This window comes from Adiantum capillus-veneris, chromosome 22 (genome assembly GCF_014529385.1).
Source record: "Adiantum capillus-veneris isolate H3 chromosome 22, ASM1452938v2, whole genome shotgun sequence".
Classification (NCBI taxonomy): Eukaryota; Viridiplantae; Streptophyta; class Polypodiopsida; order Polypodiales; family Pteridaceae; genus Adiantum; species Adiantum capillus-veneris.
Window position 1 is genome coordinate 82,482,359 of NC_140952.1, and position 21,755 is coordinate 82,504,113.

At 44.3% G+C, this 21,755-nt stretch overlaps 1 protein-coding gene across 1 annotated transcript; it reads left to right on the forward strand.

The window, feature by feature from the left end:
* The first annotated feature begins 15,478 nt into the window (after nt 1–15,478).
* Nucleotides 15,479–21,296, forward strand: LOC147429682 (uncharacterized). The gene is made up of 5 exons (XM_086495311.1): nt 15,479–15,625; nt 16,256–16,320; nt 16,596–16,682; nt 21,125–21,162; nt 21,241–21,296. The coding sequence occupies exons 1-5, from the start codon at nt 15,479–15,481 to the stop codon at nt 21,294–21,296; spliced, it is 393 nt and encodes a 130-aa protein (XP_086351437.1).
* Nucleotides 21,297–21,755: the final 459 nt, after the last annotated feature.

Below are 21,755 nucleotides of genomic sequence, written 5' to 3' on the forward strand. Positions count from 1 at the left end.
ATCTTCACCCCCGTCAGAAGAGCACCCCAAATTACCTTCCATAAGAATACCTTCATGTGCTGTGGAATCTTTGGCTTCCAAATGTTCTCCATTACTTGCTCCCACCTTTCCTCCAGCCATTGTTTTTTCCATACCTTGTTAAGGGGGCTAGACCAATTCTTCTTATGCATCATTGTATGGTAGATGTCTTTAGGATGGGGTTTCCATAAGAAACTGCTTCCAGGCCATTTCCAGGCATTCCAGTCAAACTCCGAAACACAGATAGGCATCACTAAACTATCAAGCTCTTTCATCACTTTGTGGATCAGCAAGACCTCCAAGCTATTCAGTTGGTATTGGGTAACCAGAAAGTCAATGGTTTTCCAACTCTTGTTGTCACTGTCCCAGAAGTGCCCCAGTCGATTCAGACCCTTATTATTCAGCTTCCTGGCTATCTCTATCCAATAGGGAATTTGTAGCGGTTCTATAACTTTGGACAGCCAGGGGAACCAATGCAAAATGGCGTTCTTGAAGTATCCGGTTTTCTCCCTCCACATTAAGACTCTTGCTACTGTATTGCATTTTCTTACCAATTCTCCTGAGCTGCCCCCCAGTCTTAGAGTAGTCCACGTCGGGGCTAACAGCTTGTCATGAACCTCCACCCCTCTCCACTTTCCCCCTTTCGAGCCAAGTTTAGCTGCCTCCATCATATCTTTGATCATGACAGTCCAAACTTGATCCCAATTAGCCAAGGAAACAACAAATTTGGCACAACAAGCTTCTGCATGGGCCACAGGGTTCAGAATTCTGAGGCCTCCTTGATTCTCCAGCCGAGCAAGTGATTCCCAATGGGCCCATTGCCATGGCCTGGAGGATTTCATGTTGTTTTTCCATAAAAACCTTTTCACTCGTTTTAAGAACTCTTTCCAGTGACACTTAGCCATCTTGAGAAGCGGGCTAGTGAAGGCAATATAAGGAATCATAAAGGCATTTATCACTTTAATCCGACTTGGGAATGGGAGAAGAGCATACTCCCACCTACTCATTTTTGTTTTGATTTTTTCAAGCACTTACTCAAATCTTTGCTTGTGAGTTACGTCTACCCCCAAGGGGGATCCCAGATGTCTAAAGATATTCCCTTTTTTGACAATCTCCCTCGACCAGACAGAAGGGTCAAATGAGTCATTTTTCGATAGGGAGATCATCCTTGACTTCTCTATATTACACTGGGACCCCGAAGCTACTGAAAAATTTGTACAATCTCCAGAGCTTTCCTGATGACCTGGGGGCACGCCTTTAGGAAGAGGAGAGAATTGTCTGCAAAAAGTTTTTCTAGGAGTTGGCTATTTCCTTGCAAAGCCAGGCCTTGCAACTCCCCTTGCTCCACACTAGCTTCGAGGGTCGTGATTAAAAGATGTGATCCTATGGCGAAAAGTAGGGGGGCCAGAGGGCAGCCTTGCTTAATAGACCTTTTGACCTCAAAAGAGCCCACAATTCTATCGTTGAACAGGAGCTCTGACTAGCTTCCAGCTCCCAGTACACTTACCAGATGACATAGGCACGGCCCAGAGCTTCCATGACAGCTTCTATATATGTCCATGTTATTCTGTCATAAGCCTTATCCAGGTCCAACTGTAGCAGTACACACTCTTGCTTCGTGACAGTTGCGTACTCGATGCCCACCATTGCTACCAAGATGTTATCGTAAATGGACCTCCTTCGATGAACCCATGTTGATGGGGAGAGATGATCTTGGTTAGTAAGGGGGCTATTCTGAGGGCTACAGCTTTAGCAATAATTTTGTAGGCCACCGACATCATCGTTATAGAGTGCCAGTGTTTCAGTTGTGAACAACAAATATGTTTGGGGATGGGTTTGATAAGCCCTCTCTTTACACTTAACTCCAACGACCCTTCGACAAAGGCTTTATTGGCCATCCTTGTGATTGGGACCTTGAGATCGTCCCAAAATTCTCTATAGAATTCCACCATCATCCCATCCCAACCAGGGGAATTTTCCTTGCCAAGGGCTTGCAATGCTAGTGAACATTCATCTTCGGAAAATGACCTTTCCAAGAAATAAGCTTCTGAGTGGGGAATCTTCTTCTTGACACTCTGAAGTAGGGACCCTCTAGCTTCTTCCACTTCTTGGGACTGAATCTCTGGCCGTCCAATGATTTGACTAAGATAGTTCAGCATCAGACCAGCCATCTCATCCTGGTTAAGAACTGCTGTCCCTTTTTCATCATAGAGCAAGCGGACCTGGCCTCGGCTCTTCTTGATTTTTAAAGCCCTAAAAAAGGCTTGATTAGAGGCTTCAGGTTGAAGGAAAGTCTCCTTGGAAAGAAGACTTGCCTATTTTATATCTTCCAATTGCTCATTCGCAAGGTTAGATTTGGCTTCGAGCCATCGTTTGTGCTCATCCTCATTAGCAAGCCCATTGGCTTTTTTGGAGGTAAGCAATTGTACCTCCGTTGTAAGCTGTAGAAGTTGTACCTCCCTAACTTTCTTGATTTGGGGGCCCGAGGTTTTGATTGCTTTCTGGATGCTCCGAGCAAAGAGGTCCCACGCATTGTGTTTGTTGAGGTCGACATCTTTTTTGAGCTTACCTAATGCATTCTTGGTTAGATTCCTGAAAAGAGGGTCTTTGAATAGGTGTGCCCCTGTTACTAACAATTTTTTCCCTCCTCTTGGGTTCTGCTCCTCCCCTGCATTCTTCTTAAAATGTACGTGCAGAGGTATGTGATCCAAGAGGCTTTTGTTGGGACTACCTTCATCTCCATCAACGACGGTAACCAGTCAGCTTGGTGTGAGCAATAGCATCTGTCCAGCCTGGAGGCAGTGCGGGCATACTGGAGGCTTGTGTAGGTGAACCCAGGCGTGCTGTTCCATGGCCCAATTTCCCACAAGTCGATCATCGCCCACTTTTCACACAAACTTTGCCATTTAGACCTTTCTGAGCCAGCCAGCATACTAGAGGAACCTGCTCTTTTCTACCATATTGAAGTTGCCAACCAACAACCACTCATCTTCAATAGGAATATGCATCCATAGTTTAGATCTCTCTTTTGCATTGCAAGGGCCGTACACATTCACAATGGTGAATGGATGCCCTTCCCATTTGATTCTAATCCCCAGGATTCTGCCGGATGGGTGGTTAAGAACCAACTTTGGCTCCAATTCTCTGTCCACAATGCTGAGGACGCCATTGAAACCGTTACTTCCTTCTCCATAGAATACCAGTTTCTTTCCTAGCACCTGCTTTCTCTTGCTATGGGCATCTAAGTGGTGTTCCTGGATGGCCCAGCAGTTGCTTGTCTTCTCCTTTTTTATTTCTTCCCAAAATAGAGTACTCTTCTTACGGATTTTCAACCCCTTTACGTTCCAATATTGGATAGTGAGTGACTCCATCTGTAATGAGGAGACAGAGGAACGAATTCTTCAGCATCCAAATCATCCCCCCCCCCCCCCCCCCCCCCCCCCCCCCCCCGCGCGCGTCTCCTTGGCCCTAGGAGAATCCGGGGGTCAAGGGATTTCTTTTCTTGCAGTGTTGCAAATGGATTGTTCAATGGGATAGTGAACCCCCTCCTCTCCCAGGGGTGGAGGATGGATTACAGCCTTTCACCTCAAGTGTTCTTACAACTTGAAGCACTTTGGAGTCTCTTGCCACTTCCTTCACCATTTTGTCTCTTTTCAGACCAGGGACTTGAACTGCCGTCACTGTCATAAATTTTGGGGTAGCAGCGGGAGTAATGAACCTGTTATTATTGCCTGCACCTTCGGAGGTTCGTTGCATGGGAATCGATTCGTCCACAACCTTTCCCTACATCTTCATATCTATTTTGTCACCTATCATACCTCCTTTATCCTTCCCTTCATTTGCCCCTTCATTACTGCCTCCTTGCTTCTCCAACCCTTCCATCGGGGTTTCCATTTTTCTAGGGCCCTGTGCTGCTAGAGTTGCAGTACCATTAGTCTTCAAGGGGCAATCCTTGGCGAAGTGTCCAAAGTTGTTGCATTCAAAACATGCTCCAAAGTATGTTCCAAAGTTTAGCGGAATAGTAACAAGCCCAACTCCGACATTGATAACCATGCTCTTAGGTGGCATTTTAGACACATCCCAGCCTATACAAACCCTGTTTGAGGTTCTGCCAAACCCTCTCTTGTTAGGTATAAATAAGGGAGTGCCCAGTTGACCAGCAAGCATCCTGAGATTTTCCCATAGCCAACTAGGTAGTCCCACAAACTCAACCCAGACCGGATGAAACCCTTGAAGAGATTCAGCTGAATCGAACACTGGCTCCCAAGGCACCACACAAACCGTAGTCCTATTACATACTAGGGGCCCTTTGTCAAGTAACTGTTCCACATCGGAGGCCTCTTTGAATCTCACTGAACAAAACCCTTTAGCTAGGTAAGAAGTACTTTCAACTGCTCCTCCATGGCCAAGAATTTGAGGGCCCTGAAGCCATTGAATCATCTCAAACCTGTTCGGGATTCTTCCACTGAACCCAAATATAAGAGTTAGCTTAGCTTTCCTAGCTAACTGTTTTTTGATTAGCGTTGGTGGAATCGCTACAGTAATAGCCTTGGCTACCTCCACCTGCTGCGGTAGAGACTTTTTTAAAGCAGAGAAGGCTCGATCTGCCAAACCGTCTTCTACTAGCCCACTGTATTCTGTTTGGGAGCAAGTTCTTTTGTTGTTGTTAGGGCCGGACTCAATCTTCTTGTTGACTTCCGTGAGCTCTCTCTGAAGTCTAGCTCTTGTATTTTGCAGTTTTTCGATATCCCCTTCACTCAACATCCCTTCTGCTGAGCCTTTTCCATAATCATTAGAGCTAGGCCCCTTAAGTATGCTAGCAAACGAAACACCTGGCCTGTGAGCGGCAGATGCACTTGACGCCTTATTTGCGTTCGTATAGATGGAACCCTGAGGAACCCCGTCTTTCAGGGTTTTTACCTCGAATGTGTCCCCTTGAGTTTGTTGGAATTAGGGTTGCAGAGCAACACACACAGCTTGGAGAAGATGAAGGAAGCTCAAGGCACACAATAGAGAGTGTGTTACTTAGTGTGCAATGGAAAGATAGATAGCCCTAGAGTGATGGGCGTATATACAATGCACGGGGGAAAAAACCTCCTAAAGAGGGAAAAAATGCCCCGACGGTCCTAGTGTGTTCACACACATCACTACCACATGTATATGGTAACAAATCCCCCCTGGAGTGATGCGGTGAACGAGAGCTGGCACATGAGTACAGGGAAGTGCCATGCCCTGAGGACAAGAATAGTCCACAAAGGGGAGTAAGCCCAAAGCTTTGCGGAAAGCTTCAAGCTTCTCACGAGACAATGCCTTTGTGAAAAGATCTGCAAGGTTGTCCTGTGTTGGCACATAAGCCAAGCTGATCTCTCCTGTTGAGAGCCTCTCCCTAACATAGTGGTAATGCACCTCAATGTGCTTTGTGCGAGCATGAAAAACTGGGTTCCTCACAACTGCCAATGCACTATGACTGTCAGTGTAGATAGTGTTGGCAGTGTCCTGTCCAACACCCAAATCAGCCATAAGGCGTCTGAGCCATACACACTCATCAACTGTAGCTGTGAAGACTGCCCTGTACTCAGCCTCACAACTCGAAGTGGCCACAGTAGGTTGCTTCTTGCTCAACCATGATATACATGAACTGCCAAGCATGAAACAAAAACCACTTGTGGACACTCGCGTGTCAAAACAACCAGCCCAATTTGAGTCCGAAAAAGCATGTAAGTATGGCGGCAATGATCCCCCCTTGGGATAAAACAAGCCAAGATGTAAAGTGCCACTAAGGTAGCAGAAAATCGTCTCGACAGCCTGCCAATGCTTAGACCCTGGGCTATGCATAAATCTGCTGACCTGTGAGACTGCAAACTGAATATCCGGCCTCGTGTTGCATACATAAATGAGGCAACCAACAACATTTTGGTAAAGAGTGACATCAGTAGGATCGCCAACATCATGTAGACTCAACTTCAAACCTGTTTCCATGGGAGTGGCAATAGGTTTGCAATCGTCAAGTCCAAACTTACATAGCAATGTCTCTATGTAACTTTTCTGACACAAGGCAATACCACCATCACACTGCTTAAACTGTATACCCAAGTAATGATGCAACAGCCCCAAATCTTTCATCTTGAAAGTAGCATTCAAATCAGCCTTAAATTCAGCAATATGTCTCTCATTTGGTCCATTGATCAGCAAATCATCAACATAAAGAACCACAATGAGAAGTACATCACCCTCACGCTTTACATACAATGTGCTTTGTGTTGGACTGTTACGAAAGCCTTGTTTGACCAAATGAGTGTCAGCTTTCTCATACCAAGCACGAGGAGATTGCTTCAACCCATACAAAGCCTTCTTACATCTGCACACTTTGTCCTCTTGTCCTTTTATGACAAAACCGCGAGGCTGCGTTACATAAAATTCCTCAAATATGTCACCATTCAAGAAAGCAATAACAATGTCTGATTGATGTACATCCCAACCAAAATGAGCTGCCAATGCACATAGAAAACGCACAGTAGTCATACGACAAGTGGGAGCAAAAGTCTCTTCATAATCTATGCCTTTTTGCTGTGCATAACCCTTTGAAACAAGTCGAGCCTTATGGCGATCGATCTCACCATCCGGCTTGCGTTTCAACTTGTAAACCCACTTCGTACCAATGGCCTTTTTGCCAGGAGGCAAATCACATAAAGTCCATGTGTCATTTTCTATAAGTGCATCATATTCTGATTGCATGGCAGCCATCCAATTTTCTGAATTTTGTGCTTCATCAAAAGTCAGAGGCTCCTCAACATCATGTAAGCTAGACACAGCCAAAGCATACCAATCTGATGCATAAGATGCATGGCGAGAGCCTGAACGAGTACGACTAGACAAAGGTGCATCCAATTTACTGTCACGCAAAGTGTGCACCAGCCATTTTGGCATACCTCTAGCCTATTCATTTTCAGCCCTTTCCTCATCAAGTACATCATGTACATATGCATCAGTAATAGGCTGATCTAGAACATACTAAGAAACACCAATAGGCTGTACATTTGCCTCATTGTAACTTACATTCGTATTTCCACCACTGAAAAGAGGCAACAAAGTGTCATAAATGTCTTGTGAGCTTACATTACTGTCTCTAGTACATGACAGCAAGGGCTGAACAGAATCTTCCACAAACACTACATCCCGAGAAACTAGAATACGTTTTGTTTGCGGATGATACAACCTGTAACCTTTGCTTTCAGCACTATAACCAACAAAAATACATTTGACAGTCTTATCATCCAATTTTCTGCGCTGCACTTGTCGCACCAAAGCATATGCCAAACAGCCAAAAACACGCATGTGCTCAATAGAAGGTTTTCTATCATGCCATGCTTCATATGGAGTAATAGACTGCAAAGCTTTCGTAGGACATCTGTTAAGTACATAAGTGGCACACATAATGGCCTCAAGCCAAAATGAATGCGACAAAGCTTGACTTTTGACCATACATCGTGCATTTCCGTCAGTGACCTGTTTTTCCTCTCAGCAACACCATTTTGCTGAGGTGTATAAGGCACTTTACATTGGTGTTTTATCCCACGACTAGCCAGAAATGCATTAAATTCATGAGACATATACTCCCCCCCTCGATAGTAACGGAGGGTGCCCATAGTACATTTCGACACATTTTCAGCCATAGCCAGAAATTTTTTGAAGCACATAAAAACTTCGGACTTTGCTTTAAGCGGAAATACCCATGCATGCCTGGAGTGATCATCAATGAAAGTCACGAAGTACAGGTAATTGCCCAAGGACGGAGTTTGCATGGGCCCACAAATTATCACTATGCACAAGCTGCAACCTGCATGTGGCCCGAACTGAACCATCCTTTGGAAATTTAGAACGCTGCATCTTACCCAAAATACAGCCTTCACAAACATGTTTGACAGGTGCTTCAAGAGGCGGCAAAGAAGCAACCATATCAGATTTCTGCAAACGCAGCAAACTGGAAAAATTCAGATGACCAAAATGTGCATGCCAAAGTTTTGCATCTGAAATAGCCCTTGAATTTGCAACAGCATTTGCAAAATTTTGTCCACACTTGTCATACAAAGTGAGCTTATAAAGCCCACGGCACAAAAGCCCAGATGCAACAATTTCATCACCAAAACGGAGATCATGAACTGTACATCTCTCATCCACAAATTTGACTACAAGTCCAAGTCTAGCAAGTGCAGATACAGACAAGAGATTCTTCTTGATCCCAGGTACATAAAGTGCATCAACAAGTGTAAAGGAACTGCCATTAGCAGTAGTGAGCATAATCTTTCCAACTCCCTGAACTGGATAAGAGGCGTTGTTGGCACAAGTGACTGAATTCCCATGAGGGACAAACTCAAGAAAGGTAAACAATTCACGATGTGAGGTAATGTGCTTTGTAGCACCACTGTCGAAATACCACACATGTGAATCTGCAGCAATTGACAAGCATGCATCATGGACAGCAGGATTGTAAGTGCACTCTGCGCTAAAAGCCCATTCTGCATCAACATCAGCATCACAGTCTCCTTTCACAGAAGACTCAACAATGGCTGCATTTGTAGTGGAACCAGCATTTGCAGTGAAACCACCCTCTTTCTTCTTAGCCTCTTTGGCCTTCAACTTAGGACACGACTTGATCAAGTGATCATTGGCTTTACAATAATGGCAACACATCTTCTTTTTGCCCTTATCACCAGAATTGCCAGACGAAGTGCTGCCAGCAGAAGCATTAGGAACAGAATTTTTGCCACTCGCAATAGAACCATAAGAAGTGGCTGCATTACTGTTACCACCCTTTCTTTGAGAAGCAATAAAAGCCTGTTCAACTGCACGCTGTTTAGTCCTGTTTTTTCTGGAAAGTGACTCTTACAACAGCAATGTGCATAATACATCAAACTTGACAACTTCAGGATTTCCTTGGGTCATAAGTCTCCAAGTACTAGCAAAAGTCTGGTAGGAATCTGGTAAGGCATCAAGAACAGTTTGCACAAGGGAACTGTCTGAAATGACTTCACCTACAGAAATAAGCTCATTGATATCCTTGACACTAGCAAGGAAAGTGTCCATATCATCTTCCTGATGCATAATCTTCGACTCCAACTCTTTACGCAGCAAAGCAATTTTAGCCTCATTGCGGCTTGCATAAAGACCTGCTAAAATATCCCAAGCCTGTTTTACAGATTTTGCTGAACAGATGTGAGGAACAATGGTGTGCTTCACAGACAATGCAATCAATGCATGAGCCTGCGCATCCTTAACATCCCAACGAGCTTGTTCTACCGTAGGCAAAACAACTCTAATAGCTGCAATCCTTGCAGCAAGACCTGCAACATCCTCAACATCACCTACATCCTCGGAACCAGGACGTACATCAATGCCCTGCACAATGTTCCAGACACCCTTTGACACAAGAACATGTTGCATCATATAAGCCCACATAGGGTAGTTGTCCCCATCCAACCTGTCCTCAGCAGCAAACATCTTGAACACATCTGTGTTGTTGTTGTCAGCCATGGTAAATGCTGTACCTGATGTGAAAACTACCCGAAAATAGGAGAAACGGAGCGAGAACAACCTGTGCTATATAGCACAAACCGTAGAAGACTATAGGGCACCTGTTATGCAGAAAACAGCACTGACAGAAATTTTGCACAAAATGACGAAATAGCCTGTGCAGTACTGCCTATAGTGGAAACGGAGGCCGAAATGAGTCCAAATCAAAATTCTGAGCAGACCAAGCTCTTCGAGCTTACCCAAAATTTTCGTCGACCTGCGAACGCTCGCTAAAGCTCACTGAAATCAGAGAAAGTGAGCAGGCGTGTGCTGGAGCAACTGGTGCCCCTAGGATGACATCTTCATGCTTGAGAGGGGAGATGAAGAAATCTTCTTTGTCAACATAGCCTTGGACATGAAGCCTGAGATTGAATGCCTAACTTTGTGGCCAACTCCGTGGATATGAAATTGTGAGTAGAGCCAGGGTCAAACAGGATGAAGGCATCATTCTCCCTTACCTTTCCCCAAGCATAGGAGAGAGGTGATCCTTTGCAATGAGCATCCTCTTTTGGATCTTTGACCGTGGAAGCTCTAGGAGTCTCATTGCGGGCATTTAATTTGGGCCAAGAATGATAGCCATGTCCTTGGTCCCCACACTTAAAGCATTTGTGGTCCTTACGAAAAGCTTCTAGCTCTTCAGGAGAGAGTTTATTTTTATCTTTGTTTTCCATGGGCTTGGCATTGTTGTTGTTGGGATTGCCTTAGGAAGAGTTTTGGGCATTGTTCTTCCCCTTTGCATCGTTTTGATCTTTGTTTTCCATGGGCTTGGCATTCCTTTTAGCCCCTTGTTGAAAATTGATGCGCGAAGCAACCATAGTCTAGTGGATTACTTCGATGATAGAACCAGGCTGTTTAGAGTTGACATACTCGGCCATTTCTTCAGGTAATACCACATAGAATTATTGATTTTGCTTGGTGACCTCTATCTTTTGAGAGACTGTGGCTTTGAGATGTAAATCCCAAAATTTGTCCACATATTTGTGGATAGAATCATTGGAGAGAAGCTTCAAACTCCGCCATTCGGTAAGCACTTTGTCCTTTGCATCACTTCTAAGGAATTGTTTCATGATGGAAACTCGTAGAGTTTTCCATGTCTTTGGGACTTCACCATGGACCATGAAGGCTAGCCCACCATTAAAGATAAAATTTTTGGAAGTGCATTGCTACATGACGTAGCTTGGAGGACTTTGTGAAGACCTCGTCTCCAAAAGCCGCATCAAATTGTTGGATGAAGGCCAATACTTTGTCGGTGACACCAAAGGTGCCAGAAAAGAGATACTCTTTTCTCCCTCTTTGAACTTCTTAAGCTTTTGGGACCTTCTCCACGTAGGGAGGATTTGTGATGTCCTCTCCTCTTGGATTCTCTAGGAGAATAGTTTTTGCTTTCATCGGAAGAGGAGGAATGTGAAGAAGAAGGAGAAGAGGGTGATCTCTTTATTGCCCTTTTCTTCCTTTGTTTCATCTCCTCCATTTCGCGGAGTGACAAGGAGAAGGACTATGGGTTGACCATTTCCTCTTGGGAGGAGTTTGATCGTCTACACTGCTGTCTTCGTGGAGCCACATCTTCAGAGGAACTTAGTCATTTGCTTCTTTCTCGTTCTTTGGATTCCTCCTCTCTTATGGGAGAGAGTCTTCTTCTGGGATTCTCGTCAAGAAGCTCTCTCTCCTCTTGGAGAGGAAGGGAAATCCAATAAGCATGAATTTGTTGAGTAACTTCGGCTTGCAAAGTAGGGTTGCCCATATCTTGTTGCAACCTCAAACAAGAAATAGAAAAGCTCCATGGTGACAAGGCCCTACCTATTGGCACAGGAATCAACAAATTTTGTGCACTTTCATCATCAATCTACCGCATCATAAAGTGTGGCTCCCATGCAAGATTTTTTAGAAAACAAAGCAAAAGCAATTTAAGCTTTTGGATGGCATCATAGTTACAAGAAAAAGGTAGAAATATGTCAAGGTAAAAAGCTACGTGGTTGAGGAGATATAAATAGAGGGATTCCAAGCTAATAGTGGACAATCAATGGGAAAAGCAAAGTTAGGAAAAGGGGATAGGGAAAATTAGAGCAAGAGGGAAAACTCAAGGCAAGGAACTTAAAAATTGGGAAATCTTGGAATAGGAAAACCAAGGAAGAGCCCGAGAGGACGTGACCTGCTCTGATACCAATTGTTGGAATTAGGGTTGCATAGAAACACACACAGCTTGGAGAAGACGAAGGAAGCTCAAGACACACAATAGAGAGTGTGTTACTTAGTGTGCAATGGAAAGATAGATAGCCCTAGAGTGATGGACGTATATACAATGCATGGGGGAAAAAACCTCCTAAAGAGGGAAAAAATGCCCCGGCGGTCCTAGTGTGTTCACACACATCACTACCACATGTATATGGTAACAGAGTCGAGCCTATTTTCTCTCTTGTTTCCTCAGAGGGAGCTTTTTCAATCGAGACAGTTTTGTCCTCTTTCTTGGTTGACGCTGTGAGCGAGATGAAAACACACACAGTGCCTCTATAACGACCCGACACACACTCTTGGGAAGATACACACACACACACACACACTATGGGGCACCACTGGGCTTAGACAACACACCTGGCCGAGACAAGGAACACACCTCTGGAGTGAGAGGAGAGAGACTATCCACTTGCCCACTCCACACACACACACACACACACACACACACACACCCAAAAAACTCAGCTCAAAAGAGGAGAATTTCTGATGTTTAGATACAATTGAGCTTGGGCCAACACCAATGGGGCAAATAGCTCACACAATATGGGTAAAATAAGCCAGATACAATCACAAACTAGAGCAAAAACTTCGCTCATAGGAGAAACTTACACAGAAAAACAGCAGGAAAAGAGTGAGGAATTTGGCAAAATGGACAGCGCCATCGCGTCCGAAACGGCCCAAAACCCTAGTCTACAATGTCAAAGTGCTCAAATCCGACCTCGGATGAACAGTTTACGACCAAAACAGGCTCCAAAATGAGCAAAAACACACGGAAACTCTCTCTATGTGTGGTGTCGTCTTCTTTGCTCATTCGAAAACTGAAATTTCTCTCTCCCTCATTGGTTCTCTCTGTAGTTTTTTTTATTCACACATACCCACTCTCAATATCAAGCTCCCTTTTGCTCACGATTGCTCCCAAAATCCATTTCTCTCACTTTTTCCTCTATTCCGTGCTTTTTCAATTCTTTCCTTTCTCTCTCTCCTAAACACACATAAATTAGATTCTAAAACTTTCCTTTCTCTCTCTACTTCTTCATCACTCCACTATTGCAGGTTTGTTTCTCTCTCCAAGATGCCAACGCGATGGGATTGCACTAGACCACAGAGAGACAAGACAAGATAATGCACACACTTTGAATGAAGCAAATACACACACACTATGGTCGAAGATCTCTCTGCAATTGATTCTCTTCTCTCTCTCTCTCTCTCTATCTTTTAAGTATCATAACTACAACAAAATGAAATTTTCCTTCTCTCTAACTCACACTCAATCAATACTGCAATTACTCTCTCTCTCTCTCTCTCTCTCTCTCTCTCTCTCTCTCTCTCTCTCTCTCTCTCTCTCTCTCTCTCTCTCTCTCTCTCTCTCTCTCTCTCTCTCTCTCGTAGTCATCCTGTCTCTCTATCTCTTTGATTCTTGCTCTCAAACAACTTGCGCTACAGCATGGAAAAACTTCCCCTCTCTCTCTCTCTCTCTCTCTCTCTCTCTCTCTCTCTCTCTCTCTCTCTCTCTCTCTCTCTCTCTCTCTCTCTCTCTCTCTCTCTCTCTCTCTCTCTCTCTCTCTCTCTCTCTCTCTCTCTCTATATGAATCACATACAAACACAAAATATCCTACTCGCTCTCCCTCTGTCAGCTTCTATAATCTCTCTATCTTGCCCTCAACAAGAAACGGTGCTACAATATGACAAAAATATATCTCTCTCTCACACACACACACAATCACACACACACGCAGTCAAGCATAACACACACATACGTTCTCTACAATCTCCTGCTCGCAAAAGAAAAACTCCCTGGACACCCCTCTTCACGTTGCTCTGCTCCATAACGACCAAAAAATTCAAATTTTGTTTGTTGGTTTTTTTTTACTTCGTTAGCATAGTGGAGATTTTCACATCTCTCCCCTCCCATTCACCCACGTGGCAGCTATTTCCAACGCTAAAAACAAGCTGCGTCGTCAAAAGCTAACGAAGTATAAATAAAAACAGCTACATCGACTACGCTCTCCACAGTACGCAGGGTATTGAATAGAAATTTGTCACCACGATTGATGACGTGCAAGTCGCTTTAGAGTTCTAGCAGCCAGGCTCACGTTCTCTTTCAGCTTCAGGTTCTCTCTCTCTCTCTCTCTCTCTCTCTCTCTCTCTCTCTCTCTCTCTCTCTCTCTCTCTCTCTCTCTCTCTCTCTCTCTCTCTCTCTCTCTCTCTCTCTCTCTCTACTTGCCTTCCAACTTTGTGTTGGCTGCGCAAATCATCTTTCATGCGTGCTGCAGAGAAAATAGCAGCAACAAACGTGCAAGTAGAGGCATATTGGCCTGCACACTTTGCTAAGTTATTGGAAAAGCACACTGTCGAAGACCTGATCACCAATGTTGGCTCTGGTGGAGGTGGTGCTCTTGTTGCTGTTGCGGGTGCAGCCGTGTCTGCTAGAGGTGGAGCTGCCGCTCCACCTGCTGAAGAGAAAAAGGAGGAACCCAAGGAAGAAAGCGATGACGATATGGGTTTCAGTTAATTTGTTTGATTAGTATGATTGCTTTTGTGCCCGATAGCCCAATTTTGTAGGGATGATAGTATGGTGCTTGTCAAAATTTAAGATGCCGCTGAACCTTGTAATTGCCTTGCTATTTAGTCAAAAACCATGATCGCTTCTTACCGACAAAAAAAGAGAGGCATGTACCTACGTGTGCATCTTGCAGGCATGTGCCTCTATGCAAGATGTTGATAAGGGCACAAAAAATTATTCAGAGGCTGTTGAAAAGATATGTCGTACTTAGCATTGCCTTTGTTGACACGTATGCCAAATGAGCCTGCTAGAACCTAGACATCTACTTGAAGAAGTTTTGGGTTACTTCGCCTTCGGTGACTTATCCCATTAAGAGACACTGATAGAGTAGGCCCAACGATTTTGCTATGGATGACTTAAAATTCTATGCTCTATGATAGTACAAAGTGTGCACCATGTCTGAGTCCTAAAAAGATTGCTTAGAATACCCATCACATGCTAACAAGAAAGGCAGATGGGTCTGACAAGATGGAGAAGCATCACTTCAGATGCAAGGATCACAAGGAGGAGAAAAAACCTTTAGCCTGGTTCTTTCCTACACTTTTGGGGCTATGTGTATGAGTTTAAGTCTGGCAGCGAAATTGACTGCCTACAAGTCTGTTGTAAAATCTCTTGAGCAATTTTGCATTGGATACATCTGATTCATCACGAGACGTTGTCGTTTTTGACAAGTTTGGATATGGCTCGATGCTTGTGATTCTTTGTGCATACAATAATGTATATGTATGCAAGTTCCAAAGTATGTATGTGTGTTGCTTTTCTGAGATTTAATGTTGGTCTCTGTTGCTCAAATGTGGAAAGTTAAGTCACACCACTTCACTTATGCTCGTGGGTGACTCTGATCGGCTCCCAGTGTGCTGCTATGTATTTGCGAGATCGATTTTCTCAGCAGCTATGGGTAATTTGTTTATCTGAGGCAATCATCATATACCAAATGCAAGATGTTTGCTGATCTTGTTGCCACGTACATGGAAAATACCTCTATTGATACGATGCAGTCATAGGGGAATCGCCTCTTTTTTGAGTGCACGTGGCTCTGCACATATGGTGCTTCAATGTCAGAACCTGAGAATTTCCCCTCGGTGAGAACTCAGCATGTCCACTATACTCGTCGCTCATGATGTGATTATGATGAAAATATGGAGTGATGGTAGAAGAGTTGAAAATCTTGCAGGAAGCAGATCTTCCAAGTCTTGTGCTCTCCAGACATTGGCGATGGCGATGCATACAGATGCTCCTAATGTTTGTAGAGTTTCCAGCCTTTCTTTCAATTTTCCTTTCCCCGCCAGCACACTTTGGAAGTATATGGCTTGACCTCCTAATTGCCACAACAGGGATGATTGCGTCTCTCTGATCCCCATACTATCAGGGCTTTCATTCACAAATTCCACATGTGCCACATGATTGAATGCACATTGCGATTGTTGCATCTCTTCTGAAATGTGAGCCAAGAGCGTCACTTTGCCGAGCCCACCTTGGCCCACTATACCCACTAGACAGAGTCGTGGTGCCCTAAAACTCAATGCTCCAAGGTTTGTGGCGATGATGCAGGGTATGGTAGTAGCGTTGGGGCAATACGATCTACTGCATGTTGTCGGTAAGAGTAGTTGGAGGACCTTGAGGGCCATAGAGAACGTGCTAGTGCATCTTGCATGGATAACTAATTTGATGTTTCGAGACCATGCCCACCTTCTGCAACGTCTAGGAGGGGAGAGTTATTATGCACGGGTAGGGGGTGTCCATGCTGAGGATAAAGGGGTCTCACTAGCAATTATAGCAGCTATGTGTGTATGTCCACCTTCAACTACCTTACTCGTCTCATTTTTGCAGGCGCAACTACTTATGGCCTAACTCTACCGTGTTTCATTGCAGACACATCAAGAGAAACTTGGACGCAACTCCTCTACATTTGCAACGACGACATATTCCAACGTGCGGTGAGTACAAAGTGCCACATTTTAATCTTGAACGCTGAGGACACAGTAAAAAAGAACACACCAAAAATTGCATGCTGCCGTGGAAATGGCACGTTCCCTCGTATTATAAAAATTGGGGAGGACTGTGCAAACTCCCCCGTGCAGGGACACGGGCACGTTTTCTTTTTTTTATATAACATACGAGATAAAGAACACATACAAATAATGAGATTACTCTCAGAACCTTAAACATTGTGCTATTACTTTTCTAACGCTTCGTACTTATTCTTTGCAAGGGACATTCAAGAAATCAGCTACCGCTTGCCTCTTCTCAGTCCGAAACCCCACAACAGCGCAATCCAGCACCAGGAACCCTATACAAAGTTGTTTCAAACGCTTGAACTATTCGTTGCTTAGCCGTGACTAGTAACTAAATATCACAAGGTTCTGATCGCATTGAACCATTAAGATTGAGTCCGACTGAAGCCTCCAATGGACCATCACCGAAAGCGTAGTATACACCTCAGTAGATCGAAAGCGAGACATCGCACTTCAATCAAGAAGAAGGCTAGATTTCTACCATGCTCACAATCATGGATTGATATCGTCAATTTAGTACACTGATGGAGTTCAAAAATAGCAACGACATTCAGACCTTTAAGCATATGCTTTGTTTGTGGTGTAGTTTTCATCCAAAGAAGTGCCTCTTTTCATTGTACTCAAGCTCCAGATGAGACATCGGTTGCAATGTTTGCTAGCAGTCTACTGGTATCCAGCTTAGAGGCTACACAAATAGAAACACAATGGGTGCAGTGCTCCGCTTGTGAGAACTCAACTGCACGTCATAGATATTGTGTGTCGTTACTTCCAGACTACAAAAGAAGAATACTGAACGGAAATCAGCTTCACATACAGCTACTGAGCGTCATTGACATATCTATCAACGCCATCTCAACAGTGACAACAATTGCACGTGGTCCACTAGACAGACGTTCAATATTAGATAACCCTCTGTTGTCATGGAGTAAAGAGCATAGAAAAACCTTCACAGAGCAAGACCTAGCTACATCACAAGTGGCAGACATACTTGCATTCAATCTTGAGAACAACTTCGTACTACAGAAGTACATGTCGATGGCTGAACGACCGAATAAGAAGCTTGGCCTCTGCATACTAAGTCAAGATAGTGTGAGCAAGATCATTCAGCACCAACAAGACAACGCATCGTTTGCACTGATGGCGCAGCTTGACACGAGTTTGATGTTTGGTATCATCGAAAACATCGTTGAACTAGCCAGGAGAAGAGCATTCACCGCTAGCGATACTTACAAATTTGCTTCTCTGCAGCTCCGTGGCCGTCAACAATTGCTTGAGAGAACAGTTACTTTCAAGCCCAACGGCATGCCTGCCGCATCAAGCTCCGTGAACAACATCACAACAGAGACGGCAGCGTTTCCATTCCTGTTTCCTTTCGGGAAAGGCCAATATGATGGTACAATCAACTTCATTATATATGTAAAGATACGTGCATCGACTTTGTTCTCCGTTTACACCCTGTACAAGCCATACCTGCTCATAATGTACCAAGTAAAGCAGGCTCTTATGTTGGCTAACAATACACACACGAGCTTGGTGCAAAGGAACATTGACAACTACAAGAAGGCCAATCGTACAGCAACTGACAAGGACACTGTGAGACATGTGCTGCGGTACAGCACCCCTTCCAGCATGCCAGGCTCCTGCTCGTGGCACCGCAAGAACCTAAAGGACTTGATAGCAATGGTGGACGAATGGGGAATGCCTGATTTCTTCTTGACTTTCACTGCCGATGAGGTCACAGACACAAGATGGCCTGAGATTGACACGATCGAGCTAATTGCACGTCATTTGAACGCCTCCTTCACTTGGACAGACTGCCCGGTCGAATGCGCCCTCACCTTCCACACTAAATTCCAAATGCTTATGTCCAAATATATACTTGCGAAAGGTGTGTTGGGTCATGTGCAACACCACTTGGTTAGATATGAGGTCCAAAATAGAGGATCACTGCATGCTCATGTCATACTGTGGATGCATGAAGAAGAGAAAGAGCAACTATCTGCTAAGATAACTGCATACATCCCGCAAGAAACCAGCACTGTGGTTTTGCCAGAAGTGAGCCGCCTCCGACAACTCGTGCTCAGGAAACAACTTCACAAGTGTCGTACAAGTTGTTACCACGGTCAAAGAGATGGAGTATGTAAACACGGTTTTCCATTTCATGCGCAGCCAAATCCAAACCCAGTCTTCAACGAACAAAATCACAGATGGCAATACTTCAGGCCCCGGCATGAAGACAGAAATGTCGTACCATACCACCCTACACTGCTTCTACTATGGGGTGCACATATGAATATACAGCGGGTCACCAATTCATCATTGTCCTATTACCTCCTGAAGTATGCACTCAAAACTGAACCAATGGGCCATCTCAACATCCGCTCAGAAGATGCAGAGCGCTTAGGCCTAGGTGGCCTTGACACTATGAAATTGAAGCTGATCTAAGCATCTTTACTGTCGAAGCCTATCTCAGCAACAAAAGTGGCATTAAATTGTTTGCAAATCCCAATCATTTCAAAGAGTGACACCGTCCAATATGTCGACTCATCACCCCCGGCACTACGACAACGAATCATTTCTCACAACAATGATGTCGTGCTGCACCCTGTCGATCTGTACTGTGCACGACCACAAAGTCTGGAGAATCTTACGTTCTACGACTTCCACAAGAATTACACAGTGACGAAGGGAAAAAAAGGAAAAAAAAGTATTTCAGAGGCAAACACCTACGGCCAATCGCTGGAGCGGCAACACCAACTGGTCCGTTTCACAGACTTCCACCCAGGGCATCATCCGGAGGCTTTCTTTTACAACGTGCTGCTAAAGAGGATCACCTTCAGAAACGAATCCCAGCTGCTCTCACCGGAGAACACGTCCAGGTCATACTATCTTGAGTGCAAACTTAGAAATTTGATACTGACAGATGAGGACCTTGAGATGTACATCACAGAGTATACACAACGAAATATGCTCACGACAGATCAAACACACCAATTTCAGAATATGATACTACAGAAGGCATCCTCAACAAAGGCTACCTCATTTCAATCTCCAGATGTGCAAACAGACTATGAGCAACAGGACACGACTTCTCGTATCTCTGCCCTTCTAAACGAGCTTCAAAACGTCCAGAACGCGTCACTGACATCTGAACAAGCAGAGATCTACAAGAAGCTCACAGTAGCAAAGGGTGGTCTGCCTGTGATCACAGGCACTCCTGGCAGTGGCAAAAGCGTCCTCATAAGATATATCACAAGCCAACTTATAATGCAAGGGAAAACTGTCATACTCGTTGCTTTGACTGGTGCAGCGGCCACGAGGTTAAGCAGCATCGCAACAACTGTCCATTACCAATTCAAGATACCGGTGCGCACACAGCAGTATCCCCTGTCAATCTCTGAAACTGATGACAAATACGTCAGTATCAAAGAAGCAGACACGATTATCATAGACGAGATTTCTATGTTGACAAAGCAAACTTTTGATCTCATAGTACGACAAATTGTGAATGTCACCAACGGCACACTGCTAGACCCATTCAAAGATAAAAAGCTCTTCTTGTTCGGTGATTTGGCACAGTTGCCGCCGGTATGCAGGCATCAAAGTGATCATTGCTACTCATGCCACATCACAAGCTCCACTTATTGGTCCATTGCTACTACGTACATTATGTCTTGCTCAGTGCGCCATGCAAAAGATATCTCTTTCATAGAGTTCCTCAATACAATAAGAGTCGGGCTCCCCACAAAGAAAGAGATCCACGATGCGCTCGGTGACCGCATCATAACGCAGGATCAAATAGAGCAACACATGGATAGGAATATGACAATCATTTGCACACACAAGAGTGACGCTCGATATTATAATAACCTTCTCTTCGAACGCTTCCATCGGCATAGTCACATCATCCAAATCGGCCTCAAGACAAACGCACACAACGTCCCTGAGCTCCAAGCATGGTTTGAAGATCCCGACTTCCACGCAATTGATAGAATAGCAGAGGAGCAAAGGCGCTGATAACAGAGAACATAGACTTAACAATTGGAGCAGCCAATGGATCACTATGTCGCGTAGACGAAATCCTCCAAGATGAAGAAGGAGGCGTCAAAGCAATCAAAGTCACACTCGACACATCCAAACAGGAACTTACGCGTCGACGGTCCAAGCATAGCAGACGGACATTCAATGGACACTGGTACCATAAATCCACATTCCCACTAGCTCTCGCCTACGCTATGATTGGACACAAGTCCCAAGGCGCAACAATCAACTCCAACGTCTTGCTCATTGTAAAAGAAGTTTTCGCCCCTGGCCTTCTATACGTGATGCTATCATGCGTCACTGAGCGAACCCGGCTACATTTACTAGAGCTACCTACGCCAGAGATGTTCACACCATCTAGATTTTTGAACTTCTAGCCAGGAATGTTTCCTACGCCCTCTTCAGTATCAATTCCTGTTTCTATTAAATAGATGAAATCGCCTTGTAACTGCCTTCTATATAAAGCAGGAAGTTTTGTTTAACTGCTTGTCTTCTCTTCTGTGGACTTCTCATGTCAATATGTTGCACTGCTGAGACACCTTCCCTATCACCCCTGCTCACTCTGATCCACCTTCTGTAAATTTACTGCTCTTCCCTTTTTCACTTCATTCATTTGTGTTTAAACGTTTGTCAGATCTTATGCTTCAGAAATACTGCAAGATGTCATCAAAATAAATTTTTTTAGCGTGCAGGAAACTGAATCAAACAATGGATCACAACACGGTACATTTTGCATGGTTCTTTGATCTTGCATCTGCCTGTGTATACACATGCAAATCGATCACTCGTTTTGTTGTACAGCTCTTCAAGCAATACACAAACAACGCAAAGGAAACGCAACCAGCGACACAACCTAAGAGATTTTACCTCACGACTAAGAAAATGAGATTGGCAAACCCAGCAGGCGAGAAACCCCATGCGTATATTGAGGGGTTCCATACTTTTCAAGAACGTCGCAACTTCATGAATAAATGCGACGCAAGATATAAAGCTCTAGACCAAACGATGGCGACACCAAACACAGAAAGGATGACAACAGGTACTATTAGAAAAGGAAAATATAATGCCTTCTATCTGTCGTGCTAGCAAGCTTGCTCCTACATCCTGCAAGTCTCATGAAGCAAATACTTGAAGAGCTTGATATCCAGTACGCGGATGATGAGAGTATGTTGCGTAATGTTGAAGCACAACAACTCCTCGACACAAAAACTGAAGGAATTACATTGTACGCGATGGAGCAGCTGCGGTTTGGTTACAACATTGACTTGGCTGAACTTTCAAAAGCTACTCAAGAAAAATGTGCCGCTATCTTGACA